General features: G+C 32.6%; 1 protein-coding gene across 1 annotated transcript in view; it reads left to right on the plus strand.

Annotated features, from left to right (window-relative positions):
• The window catches only part of NAALADL2 (N-acetylated alpha-linked acidic dipeptidase like 2), a 757,732-nt gene that overhangs the window by 218,109 nt on the left and 524,639 nt on the right, over window positions 1-14,984 (plus strand). Inside the window, exon 4 of the mRNA XM_063104553.1 lies at window positions 550-669. Within this exon, the coding sequence (XP_062960623.1) occupies window positions 550-669 (120 nt within the window). The remainder of the gene's footprint in view (window positions 1-549; window positions 670-14,984) is intronic.

Consider the following 14,984-nt stretch of genomic DNA (forward strand, 5'->3'; position numbering starts at 1 on the left):
AAACTCCTAGAATGCCAGACTGGCACATGTGTTTGTACAGGTTATATTCTACACAACCCAAGGGTTGTCACTCACAGCAATCTGAGCAGCTGTGCATGGTGACTATGCAAGTAGAGGACTTTGCACTTAATTTGGATAACAATAGGAAATCTTGGATTTTTTTCAAGCCTGAGAATGGTATGATTGTTGTTGAACCTTAAGGAATTTAATCTAGCAGTACCTTGACAAATGACTCAAATCCTGGAAACGTGCATGTAGAATATACAAAACTTGATGGTCTGTTAGAGGAATAAACTTGGTATGTACTTGGCTTAGAAGAGAGAGGGCAAAACACAAACAACTAACACCTTTTCCCAGGTGACCAGAAGAATTGTTGTGCCATCATAAAAGTAGAAAGGTAATATTTATGGTGATTGGGACAGGGTAAGGGATTGAATTAGTTCTCTTTTGGACATTTCAAATTAATATGAATAATTTTGTCATACTATATGGACAATTGACTATAACTCCTCCTCCAACGCTTTATTTTTGTCTTTTTTCCTCTTTCAGGCTGAAGTCATTGATGTGAGTTATGGAACTACAGATGATTTAAAAAGGATTAAAAAAATGAAAAATGTAACAAATCATATTGCACTCCTGAAATTAGGGAAATTTCCACTACTTTATAAGGTTGGTCCAATGGCTGTTATTTGGTGGTGGGGTGAATATTTACTTTGTTTTTTTGGAATTATATGCCTTTGTGACTATGGACTCTGTGTGTGTGTGTGTGTGTGTGTGTGTGTGTGTGTGTGTGTGTGTGTGTGTGTGTGTGTGTGTGCGCGCGCGCGTGTGTGTGTGTGTGCGCACGCGGGCGCGCGCATGCACGCACATGAAGGGGGGAGAGAGAGACAAAAAGAAAATGTCATGGGAAGGTGACTTTTTCAAAATAGAATATTTTAAATTAACATCTTTAAGAAAAAGAAATTGATATCCTTATTCCTTAAGACAGGAAGTACCTTAAGCCAGGTATTGGTGAGTTTGTGAGACTTTGATAAAAATGGCATACTTTTATAATAATACTTTCTGGAATACTAAAAATGAGCACCACAGTGTCCTCTTCTCATGAAAAGAGAATATTTGAAAATTTCAATCTATTATTAAAACTGACTAATTACCAGGTGCTTTATATTAGACTAGTATCTAGCAGACTTATACTCCTCAGTGATTGATTTTGTCAACTGTATAACTTCACAGTTACTGATTGTGCTCAGGAATTTAATTAAAATATAATATGCTAAGGAGAAGCAGAATTTTGATTTATTTTATTTAAATAGAAATTTATTAATACCTGTCTACTAGATGCATTTACATAATTAAAGCAACTCAATCTAAGTATCAGCTAATGAACGACAGTAGACAGCCACTACTGCTCATTCTTACTTCATTTTCTTTTACATTTAAAAAGAATGAGCAGTGTAGTTATGTCACTGGAACTGCCTCTTTCTGAAGGTATATTGAATTTCTCCTCATCTAACCTTAAATGAGCTTTGCTAATTCTTAGGTCCAAAAAAAGTGTTCAGAAATCCGTTGGCACACTCTATTAGGAGACAAGAGAACATCTTGTGACTGTTTTTCATTATCTACCAAGGATACCCATATACTTACATCACTGTCTTATAGTAGAAAACTGGCAAGAATTTTAAGATAATCTTAAAAATATAATATACATGTGATATTAACTTTTTGCTGGATAATTTTTCAATATGTATTAAATGCCTTAAAATAATCACATTTTGATCCAGCAATTCACATTCAGTAAACATATTCTAAGGGGAAAACAGAGATGATAAACACAGTGATGACCATTGACAAAATATTAGAAATGATACATGCATCCAGTTTTGTATTGAAAATTATGCTACATTCATACAGCTGAATACTGTACAACAATTACAAGGTACAGAAGAATATTTAGTGATATGAAAATCTACATAAGTGAAACAAATAAGTTATAAAGAGAATGTTTATAATAATTATATTAATAATTATTATATTGTATTGTTACATCTAAAGGTACATTGTTTATGATATGGGTTGGATATTTTTCTAATCATTTGTTATATATTATCACATTAATCTTCATGAGAACCACAATGTTGAGTATTATTATACTCAATTTACAGACGAAATAGATAAGGCAGAAAAAGGATAAGGGACTGGCTCAAAGAACTAGTTACATGAAACAATCAGGATTTTAATCCAGGTAGCCTCTTCTCACGTCCTGAGTCCTTAATGTCTCTCTCTCTGTGTGTGTGTGTGTGTGTGTGTGTGTGTGTGTGTGTGTGTGTGTGTTTGTGTGTGTAGCTAGAGTAGATCAGTAAATGGATAATCAGGATACTAAATTGGAACTTTTAGCTGAGATTCTAAGATAAAAAATAACGGACATTTCAACATGAGCTAACAAACATCAACATGTCAAAGGAAATCATTGAAAATAGATTAGGTTATTTTTAAGCCCCTCACTCGTATCTGGGGTATAGAAGATTTGGAGATTGAGGGAAGAGGATTTTATGAAGAGGAATTTTGGAGAGATCTATGATGAGTTCCACTGAATGGCTAGTGACTGGGGCTTCTGTGGAACCACACAGAGGCTTAATGTATGTCCCCTGCAGTGTGGGGGACATGGTAGACTGGTGTTCTACACTACCTGAGAAACCTAAAGGAAAGAGATGGGTTTGCTAAGCATTTAATGACCACAAAAGGAATGTCTAAATTGGAATTGGTCTGCATCCCCAGAGTTGGGAACAGAAAAATACACGTGTTTCCCATGGACACATGTGACAGGGAGCTGGTATGGTCGCCACTTGGAACGGTGAAGCCTGCATCAGTGATCAGCCATATTAGAGTTGCATTTGTCCAGACCAAGGAAGCTGTACTAGGGACTGCTTCAGTTAACTGACTAAGTGCCCACAAGATCCAATGTCAGCTTTAAACATCTATGAGCCCAAGAGGGTGTGAAGCTCTCTTAGGACAGGCACAGTAAAGTCAGAAAAATACTACCTACTGAACCTCAATTCCTAAACCTTTTCCAGCACCAGAGAGGTAAGATTACAGTTAGTACATCGAGAAAGAAATAAAACATTCCACACCCCTTCTCCAACTGCAGATATGAGCCAACGGAGGGTCTAGAAGATGAAATTTTCAATGAAGGTAGAGTTTTGATCACCATGTGAGACTAGGAATTCTAATTATTTAAGGCTGGTGACTTAAATTGAATATACGTCTTTTTATTACCGATAATCAGAAAAATAATGGGACAAACCAAGTTTTCATCTAGGTGTTTGAGAAGAATATTCCTCTCTTGGTATTTTTAAAAGGACAGTGGAAGACAAAGTAACATTGTTTTGGGTACATAACATGAATCTTGCCCGTTCAACCTACCAGTGACTAAAAATGTCGTGCATGGTAGGGGCTGACTAAATAATCAGATAGATGGAATTATGGATTATTTGTACTTCTTTGTATTTCCCTGCATTTCTCAATGTTCTAAGTGATTGTGTATATATTTTGTAAGCAGAAACAGTACCTTTAAATTTAAAATAAAATAAGGCAGTTAAAAATTTTCCAACGGTGCTTAAAGCCCAAATACTCAAAATCCTCATCAGTACACAGTGGGTTAAAACCAAGCAAGTTTATTTGTAGTTGCTACAGAGAATATTTACATTTTGAAACACTTTGGCCATGTTTACAAAGCAGTGTATTAGAGGTTTATCTGAAATAGTACACAGTTATAAAGAACCTGGTTTCATTTTCTCTGATCATTTTCCTTATAGGCATAAGACTAGATTTAACAGAGTTTTATCCAGAATCCCCCTCCAGACAGCGCCTTGCCACAAACTTGGCCTTGTCTTCTAGGCAGAGGAGATAGGGCATCCTCTCTTTAATGTTTTAAATTTCATGCTAGCCATTTCTGCTTTCTGTGGACTGTCCCAGATATTTTTGAGAAACTCATTGATGCTGTATTTTATTAATACACATTCACATGGTAAAGAAAAAGGAAGCACGGAATGGACATTGTTATTTAGCATGGTGATAGCTGAGCTTGCTTCACTTGTCCATCAAATATATTCTGGGGTTGAAATTCAAAAGTAAAGTAATAGAGTGATACAGTTAAGTTGAAAAAGGCAGAGGCCAACCTGACTGTTGGGAGTGACCATTGGTGGTTCAGCCAGAGCAAGAAGGGAAGGAAAGAGCGTTCAAGGAGCTTTCCGGAGGCTAGGCTGTCCCTGTGGTGGGAAAGTGTGCCCCAAGCTTCCACGGATAAAGTATAGATCTTAATATTAGCCTCCCCTTGTTTGGATTCCACACTTGCTAAACAACATGATAACAATCTGGTTTTTCATGTAACTGCCTCTAGGAAGAAAATGCGTTGTTCATGCTGACATAGGTATTTCAGTCTGCATGGTAAAAGTTCTACATCTTACTACAAAATAATAAACTAGATGGTTTAAAAAAAAAAAAGAAAAAGAAAAAGGCAGAGGACCAACTGACTTATCTGTGAATCACAACTGTTAATCATGATCCTAAATGAGCATTTGCTCTGGGAACAGGCAGCTGAATGAGTAAAGAGAAAATTCATCTTATTTTAGTTGTGCAGTAGTTACTAAATCATAGTGCAAAATGAATTTGGGTGGGAATCTCTGCATCTGAGATAGGGAGGGCAAAGGGGAAGCATAATTGTGATATTAAATTATCTCCTAAAGTGAGTAGCAAAATTATCTTCAGCCAAGAAGGAGGAGATCTCATTAGTTTTATCTTACATACTATGCATGCATTAATTTAGTCTCTAGGAAGGGATTGATGAGAAAATCCCCACATTGTGCAACAGGAACTATGAAATGCAAATGGTTTTTAGAAATATGCCTTGACAGTCATATGTTGTTGCTGTAGAAAAGTCATCCAAACTCTCCAGAGCTAGCTTGTGCTAGTTTTCTTAAGCTTAAACCTTAGATAAAAGGCTTGTATTCACTTTAGCTATGTATTTATAACAGTTTATTTTATGGAAGAGTGCTTTAATTCTTTAAAGTCTAAGGCAAAATATTCTTTTATTTGTCAGAACGGACTCAGATTTCTCTCAATGACAATTCAAGACACAGTAAAGCAGACCTTGAGATCCTTCCAAATTCCCAAATTGCTGAATAGCACTCTAGTGTGAAATTTATTTTATAAAATGCAATAAAGCATTTGACTTTCTTTTTAGGGCCATTTTCACAAAAAGCAAAAAAAAAAAAAAAGAAAAAATACCGTTTACTTCATGACAACTAGAAATCGAGTAAATCCCACTGAAACAAAGAGTCAGGGCCATTGTTTAGGTCCATACCAAACAGCCCCACATCCTGTAGCAGTCAATTTTATATGCAGTAAAATAACAAATGAATATAAATCTTGATTAATTATGCCATTTGTGCATAATGAAATTATATGTAAAAATCCACAAATGCTATTGCTATTTTTTATAATGCACATCATATTTCTAGTACTCTCCGTAATATGGTAAGACATCGGCAAATATTAGCTAATTTTATTGTTATTCTTATATAGTTTTTTATCCTTACAATGACAATTTTAATGATCCCAGGATCCAAATGATTTTGTAGTTTCCTATGAATGAAACATTTCTATCTATTCATCAGATAAGTTTTATGTTTTAGTATAAATAGGAATACAAAAGGCAAATGGCTTTTAGATATATGCCTTTACATCCACACATGGGTTGTTGTGCAATGTTTGGCTGGTATATAACTTCACCAGCACTTAAGCCCATAAAGCGTGCTTAGACAGGCAAGCCTTTGGGAGGAGCTTGGAGGGAAACGAGAGGTAGGAAATAACTGTTAGGTTATGTGTTTATACTTTCAAGTAGATTGCTTCCTACAAATAGGGAGGAAGAGTATAATTCAAGGAAAAGCAAACTACATACTATTTGAATTCCAAACCCAAGTTAATCCATAAAATAATTAAATTTAAGACATTAAGTTGGGGGTTTAGTGAGGAAATAGCTATAGATATTGGTGATTTACAGTCAATAATCAATGAATAGACAACTAAAAAGTCAATAAGAAATCCTCTAGTTTAGGTAGCTAAAGGTAATGTTGAGAAACGCTAGATTTTGGAAACTAATTGCACATGACAAATTTGCATACTTCTCATATTTGCTGAACTATACATTGTTTCATTTACTCTAGTCTCTTTTTTCCCCTGAAGACATTTGTTCAATCCCTATGATAACTCCCCTCAAAAGAATTATTGTTTTCTTTATTCTAATTAATAGAGAACAACATTTACTCTACTTTATGTGGTAGTAGATTAGAGATGATAGGACTCAAATTTAATTTTTATTTTTATTTCCTAAAGTTAAAATATTGATGCATTTAGTTAATAAGTATCAAAAATATGTGTTGCCTAGTACAACAATGTGTATAAAAAGGAAATCAATATTGTTTGAAGGTAAAATACTCATGGTGTGTGTGTGTGCGTGTGCGTGTGTGTGTGATGTATGTATGAGCTCACTGGTATAGCTTGTGTGTGATGTGCAGTGAGGCTGAGAAGATAGGAAAGAAGAGAAAGACACCTTTCCTATTGAAACTTTTGATGCATTGTAATTTTCTCTAGTATGGATAAATTGAGCAAATCTCTTTAAGCCACATTCTACGAATCAGATTAAAACAAATGTTTAATTCAGTGTCACTGGATGATGTTTTTAGCTATGATTCTGTGTATGGAAGCAAACTTGCCTCTTTTTTCTTAAGACAATTTTTGAATGCATTTTGCGAACAAAAATACAAAGCAAACACTATTTTGTACTTAAAAAGGATATGCTTGTTCACTGAATAATTTAATGAGGCACTTCTTACCCAGTTCTCAGAAGTAATTACAAAAGACTAATGCCTCCATATTTTGCAATTCTAAGACTCCAGAGCTGTTCCATTTGTCATGAAAAACATCACCAGGACTATAACACAAAATCAGAAAACAATGGTTTAATGCATTTTAAAGCTAAATCTGTTGTTTTTTAATCAGAATACTTTCCCTTTTCCACTGACTGACAAGTTACTTTTCCAAATGATTTAGACCAAATGTTACTGTACTCAAAAAAGGTAAGTATTTTTTGTTGAAATACTAGTTCAATCATAAGTTACAATAAAAAGACTTTATACTCTGCTGTGTTATTATTCTTCCATTTAGCAATCAGGCTTTAGTAAAGTAAATTTTGAGGAAGGTTATCTAATTGGATCTTTTAGATTCTATTCGTAATATTAAAGTATTTTTCATAGCTTAAAACCAAATGAAAGTGTGTCTACAAATCTTCAAAGCCTGTCATGAATTAACCATATAACTTAGAAGTCATGACTATGCTTTACCTACATGATGTTATAATTTAATATTTTTATACCATTCGAAATTAACAAATCATAGCAAGTAACATCATGTTTAAGAAGGGTTGATTTTTGCATATCTTTTGTAACATAGTTAGCATAAATGATCCCCATGTATTCATACATGTTTTGCACCATTAAGGAAGAGTACTGAGCATTTTGTTTCTCCTGACTAAATGTTATAATATAAATTAAGAAAGCAAGGGGCGGGGGGGGGGGGAGAGAAGGAAGGAAGGGAGAGAGGAAGGAAGGAAAGAAGGAGGAAATAAAGGAAGTAAAAATAGTAGCTGATTTCTAAAACTACCCGTTTCAAAAATATTTTTGTATATATTACATATTACTCTAAAATCTTACACAGTAAGCTTTTGACATATTTTAACTTTTTGGTAATTATTTGGATTCACCAATATAGACATCTGTTATGGTACTTTGGTAATACTGACTTATCTTTTCACATTTTAGTTTTTTCCTCTTGCCTTGTGCTTGGCTAGCAATTTGCATTTTTTCCTGCTGCTGATAGGCTTCTCAGCCCTTCCAATCTTCTGTAATTGCTCTCTGCTCAACAGGTAACTTGTTTTAAGTAGTGAAACACAGCAGTGCAGGATGCAAAATGGGAGAGACAGACTCAAGTCCAAACTCTTGTACTTGATAGTTGTGTGATCTTAGAATATTATCTAACTCCTCTGAAGTCTTGAGTTGTTTTTTTTTTTTCTTCTTCTTCTTTCAAAATCTCTACAATGATGATAAAAATTATCTCAACTCATAAGGTTGTGTGGGGACTAAGCCTGAAAATGCATACATGATAAATCTAATAAATATTAGTTATTGTGGTTATTATGAAGCTCTTAAAATCGATATGAAGTTCCAAAGAGAAAGGGCATGAGTTTAATAATGGGGAAATGTGACTGCTTGCTCAAACTTGCAAAACTGAACTGAAGACAATAATATACTTATTTGATAAATCAATTACAGGATAAGTATTTGTCTTTCAAGATTGCACTTTTGCATTATTTAGCAGTAAGGATTATGTTGGTACTAAGTAGCATAATTTAAACATTTGACATAAACAAAAAAATTGAAGTATCTCATTTTTTTTGTGCGGACTGAAACGGATGTAAATAAATGCAGAAATGGTTAAAAATAAATATAGCTACACTTTTAATTAAGAGTGAATATAAACAGGGACCTAATAGGATAGTACATGCTTTAGATGTTTTCATTCTTCAATGTTTATTTTTATGCATAGACTTTTTATGGAGGTGGTGGAATTATATACTATTAATAAAATAATACTATTTTGAAAGTTATAGAAAGTAGTATAAGTTCTAATAAGAATATTAAATTATTTTGAAAGTTGAGGTTTCACATATGGTTCCAAGAACATCATGAAATTGCCTATGTCATAAACTTGTAGAAATTAATTGAAATAATACAAGTACTCAACACAATGCCTACTACATACTAAGCACTCATTAAAAGTAAGCTAATGTTTTTTAAAAAAAAAGTAAGCTAATGTTTAATTTAATCAAACCAAAAAGTTTTATCAAGTATTATATTTTCTAATTAAATTCCATTTTCTGAGCGATCACTATTATATGTGGTCAAAATCTAAGATTTTATCATTTGGTAAGTGTTATAATGCCTGTGTTGTTCATTTAAGTAAAAGCTCAGTACTTCAGGGTTTAGATTTATTTCAGGAATGATTATGATGTTCAAATTTTAGTTTAAGATTTCCCTGAATATTTCAATTTAGAATATCCTAAAATTGACCTTGAGATTTAGCATAGTTTCTTTCATTTTTGCACTGATATTTCATAGGGGATATGGGTGTTAAATAAATAAATGAATAAACCCTTGGTTCTATGCTAGCAAAGTTTTAAAAGAATCCACTTGATGTCTAATTATTAGTCACTATATATGTGACCCCAAGTTCTCTCTCTCTTTCAAAAAACTTTTTTGCTCACTGTTTCATGATAAAAATGGGTTAATGATTATTATTACCTTGCTCTGAAACAGATTGGTAGGGAGTACTAGGTAGCAGCTTGGATTTTACTAATTTGTTGCTATTAAATATTTGAGGACAGAGTTAAATTAGTTTCAGAAGGAGACATCATTAAAAATTTAATGTTTGTGGAGAAAAAAGTATCTCTTCCTAAAATTTATATAATTACACTGTACTATATATTGTGTCTAGTTTTGAATTCAATAGATGTCCAATTTTTATAACAAATTAAACTTTAATGAGCTATAAAAACTTTATCTATACAAGTGTAAAATATTCCCACTTGGACTTTGAAAACAATATATACTCAATAAAATATTATTTTAATAAGTAATTATTAACATAAGTTAGTTTATTATCCTCATTAATATTCATTAAATTGCTTTTTTAAGTGAAAAAATATATTTGCCATGTTTCTGCAAAAGCTATTGGGACAGTTTTATGGCCCATATATACTATAGTTAAGAATAAAGCTTTTGTGGTTTTAATAGCGAACAGTTTGAATAAAAAGCCATTATAATACAGGTAAAAATAAAGTTACTTTTTATTGACTCTATTTGCATTTCCAAATGTCATTAAGTCTTTACATGCTTTTATTTTGTATATTTTCTCTCACATTGCATTTTTAGATTGCATCTAGCAAAATTATTTCATATAATAAGTTTTTGTGGATTTCTTGAAATGAATAATGAACAATTATTTGCATATTGTAAATTTAAAACATAATGCTAATAATTCCAATTTTTATTGGAATAATCCTACATTATAAATAAATTTTGTATTGGAAAATTTTTAAAAAATAAGTAATTTCTATAATCTGTAAATATATGTAGTATGATAGCAGACTTACATTTGGACTAATACTCACAATTAAAGAATTATCAGCAAATTCTTTTAAAAAGTCATATTTATTCTTCAATTTTTAGTTATAATTTTCTTTTAGTTTTAGTCTTAATCTTTTTATTAAATTATTGAAATTACTATCCCTGCCTTTCAATAAAGAATTAATGTGCTTGTGATTCATAAGTACATAAATTACCCATATCAAACTTCTTTCATAATTCTCACAGAAAGACAATTTTCAAGCAGTTGTAGGGTAAATTTTATCATAATGAGTCACTTAATGAAATGCAGGAGAAGTCTTAGAGTTCTAACATGCCATGCTTACTTGACATTTTTACAGTACTTAAATTAATGACTATTCTAATATAATCTCTTTGTCTTTAATAATAGCATATCTATAATTAAATAATAGTTCAAGTTGGTGATGGCATATATGGATATTAAAAGATGTGTGATATAATCCAAAATTTATTTCTATTCTGTTAAGGAGAGGACAATTTTGACACTTTGCTTTGCCTTATATTTTGGGTGATCTTGAACTTTATACTTTGTTTTATATAATTTACAAGCTCAAAGATTCCTTAACTTTAGATTGAAACTGGTAAAAAAAAAATGTTTGTGCTATTTGGCCAATTAAAATGCAACTTACTCTTCTTCCAATTATATTACAACCAGGCAAACATTACTGTTCCTATTTCAAGTCTTTCCTTACTGAGTTTTATGTGACTTCTATAGGAGGTTATTTAAACATTTTGGTCATACTTGTGTATGTGCCTGAGTTAAATTTTTGGGTTTTTTTTTTTATGTAAAACAGTAAACAAACTGAAGCAAAGCAGCCTATTTGGCTATTCTGTTTGTTTTAATATTTATAGTTTATTACTTTCAGCATATTTTGATGGACGCCAACCTATTTTGAAGTCAACCAAAGATATGGGTCACTATAGGACACACATGATTCTGATTGGATTAAAAGGTAGAATCATTAATAAGATAACTTAGTTTCTAAAGTTTTCAAGATTGCCTGCAATATTCTGGATTCTTTATTGTCTGTTGTTCATAGACAGCAAAGATAAAGAGCAGAAAGGGCTTTGTGTTAAATCAGAATCAAGGAGTTTTGGAGAAAATAGAAAAGTAACTTGTGTTAGAGATAATGAAGTGAAATATGGCCACCAATGTCTTATTTGATGTGATCCTGGCAAAACATATATAAAAATATTTTCCTTGGGATCCAAAAAAAAATCCTAATGTGACTTACTAAGTTATGTAGATTTTTTTTCTTTTATTTTGCCTGGCTTCATAAATTGTGTACTCAAAGTGATTGCAATACAAGTAGATACAATCCATTTTTAAAAATAAGTATCATACCCAAATAAAGCAAATGACTAGCTGTAGCTAATCAACTAATTGCTTCTGGATTCAGCCTGTAAAAGCCCGCTGCTCATGCTGCTAAATTGGAAATCTCCAAACCTCTTCTGGTTTTGAGTGATGACCTATTCATGAATGTTTAATGCTCAAACTCTGTTCAATTTATTTTGTCTGAAGTTTTTCTTTTAATAAAGGTAATTTATATCAAGATAATACCAATTAAGTATCCTTAGCAAAGGAAAAAAAGGTTGAGAATATTATACTTGGGGCAAAGGAACTAGAGATAGGAAGAGGTAACTAAATTCTGTCATGAGTGGTCTTCATTTGTACATTGCATCAATTGTTTATTTGTACTAAAGATCAGTTTCCTACCTCACAACCTATGGGTATAGAATCTGATCAGTTATATGCGGTTTGGGTCCCAGCTCTACCACTTAATTACTATGAGTCAGTAGTCAAGCCTTTTAGCCTCTCTAAGACTTAAATTCTTCCTTGTAAAACTGGTATAAGGATAATGTTGTCTTCATATCACCAGCCTTTAGTAAATGCTCAATAAACATTCATTATTACCGATGTTGTGTTGTAAACATGGTAAGGAACAGTTCCTACTTTTAGTGGAGACTTAAAAACATAGTTACATGAATAATGTATGTGCAACACCATAACTTTCTTTCAGATACATTATCTCATGTAAACACTCCCAATCCTCACAATAATCCCTGTGTAAGTAGTGCTGGTCACTGCTCAACAATAACTAAGTCTCGAAGAGTTGAGTGTCTTAACCACTGTAGTACATTTATTGCACAGAATAGCTAGGGCTGTTATTTCAAACCCAACCCTCTTTCCTATCTCCACAGTTTGGTAAATTATTTGTGTTTATGAATAAACCTTTGCTTTAAGATGGATTCTCTGACATTAGCACCAGCGTGGTGTCAGTCATATTTTTTTACTACTAAATGAAGATGTTTTCAGATTACTTTCAAAAGGTTCAGAATGAGAAAGCTACATAGAAAAAGGAAATGTGAAAAAAGTAATAACTAGTGAAGTCAGGTGATTAATATGTGAGTGTTTCTTGTACTATATTTTCATTTCTATTGAAATATTTAAAATAGAAATTTTCAAAATAAAAAAATTGGGGGAAAAAAACCAAATCCTCAACAGGTGCCTGAAAATGGCGCTGTTTTATTATTAATTTAGCATATCCCTCTCCCATGGGAGCTGATTGACTGGTTACAATACATACTTACTATGTGGACAAGATTTCTCATTTATGTGAAGAGTCTTTCAGTCAGTCTCTGCCCTTAGCCCCTTAGTCAACAAGGCATACGAATCAGAGGATTTAGATTTACCGATTTAGCTGTCCCAAATCCAACATGACTTAAGGAGTGAAAAATATTACTTGATATTCTCCCTGCAAATTATGGTAAAAATCACCAGTGGGTTAAATATGGTCTTTGTGGTTAAATCACTCTTTACCCAAATTGACTGAATTTTGATATATTTATCAAATTATTAACAACCAGAAAGATAGTAGCCTTACGCACTTAAACAAAAGAATGCTGAACATGATTTGGTGTTGAATTTGTTCGCATCCAGAGCGCCTGGTGAAACCACAGGGCACTTGTATATCTGAGCTCGTTTATTATTAGAGAAGAGTTCTCATTAACTTCTTCGGGAAAGTGTTGCCATTAAATCTTATCTTGAATGAGAAGAATTTGTAACTTGAAAATGGTTATGAATATTTCATAAGAATCTTCTTAGGGTGCATGCTGTGTGTGATAGCCTGGCAGAGGTTGACAGATATGTGGAATATTGTAATGACTTGATGGATGCATATGGAATGTTTAATGGAAAAGTAAAAAGTGCCTGCTGGGCTGCTATGAACATCTTCCAGGCTGTAGTGATTTTAGTTGGCTGTTAACAAAATCCTCACAGAAAGAAATAGATTCTAATTAATGAATTGAAAATGACAGGATTATTTTATTGCACTAAATAGGCCTATAAGAAATATGTTTGGGACTAAGTGTTTCTGATCTATTCTTTTCTTCTTTTTATTAAAAAATGTTTTAAAAATACATATATGAACAAAGTAGTTCTTAATGAACAGGCATTCTTCCCCCCCCCCCGCCAGATGGGGATTTTATGTAATTGCATTCACTTACTGCATTGATGTCTCAGAATCCCAGGAGAATTTCACCAAATTTCATAGTCACAGGGGAATATGAGTAGTATGGACAAGAGCAGCAGACAAAGGCCATGAAATATCAGGACAGTAACAAAAAGCAAAAAAACAAAAAAACAAAAAAAACCTACTTTATTTATCTTAGGAAGATATTCAAAAGTGAAAAGATGATCTTTCCCAAGCATTGTTAATTAGTAGATTATCAGATTTCGTGTGGTTTGCTCTATTTTAAAATGTATAGAAGAAATTGAGGAATAGATAAAAAAATCATCAATGGATCAGGAAAATGTGGTGAAAAATGTGGTGAATTATTTAAATTGGAGTTATTAAGTCTGAACAAAAGAAGGTTTGAGGGGAAAGTTAAAAATAGTCTTCATGCATGTGAAAGAATCTTCATGGGTTATTAATTGGGAGTTGTTCTAATTGTTGCAGAGATTAAAGCTATAAAACATAGGCTTAAATTGTAGCAAAGTATATTTAGGTTACACATAAATAATTTTACAAAATGAGACTGATTAAATATGAAAAAAGCCCTAAAGATGGTTATCCTAGTCTGCTTCTAGAACTTCTAGAACACCTAATGTCATATAATATTTCCTGGTATCTGGGTTTTTTTATCTTTGACAATTCACTACTAGGTATGGGGGAAATGTTTAGTAGGTGTCGTACGTTAGCCATCTACCCTTCTCTTTACACCACTTTGGCCTTTGCTAAGAAAACTTTCAAATAAAGAAAGAAGAAAGCCCAGAATATTACCATACATTAGTGATGGTTTTGTGATCAAAGAGACTAAGGAATTTGTCCTTTTTGGAAGCAGAGGCCTTGGCATTGATGAACTCATTCAATTCATTCCAGTAAAAAATAAGATGTTAGACCTTTTTAATTCAACTTATGGCAAATGCTGTACTTTTTAAAAAGGCTGTACCAAGAATGCATCAGTTTAGCATGCCTCTTTCTTTGAAAAAATCAAAGGACAAGTTTTGTTTAGTTTGTTAAAAAAATTAGTTTATCACATTGTTTTTTAAATCAAACTATGTGAAGTATTAATCTTTACTGTAAAATTGAAGGCTGTGTAGGTGGATGAATTATTTTAATTTGTGAAGTTTACCATTGTCTCTGCTACTCTGGCTAATAAAGTCCCTATTTGGACTACGTCAGTGTTGTGGAAAGGATGCTGCTG

The sequence above is a fragment of the Cynocephalus volans genome, chromosome 1, assembly GCF_027409185.1.
Source record: "Cynocephalus volans isolate mCynVol1 chromosome 1, mCynVol1.pri, whole genome shotgun sequence".
In the NCBI taxonomy this organism is placed as follows: domain Eukaryota; kingdom Metazoa; phylum Chordata; class Mammalia; order Dermoptera; family Cynocephalidae; genus Cynocephalus; species Cynocephalus volans.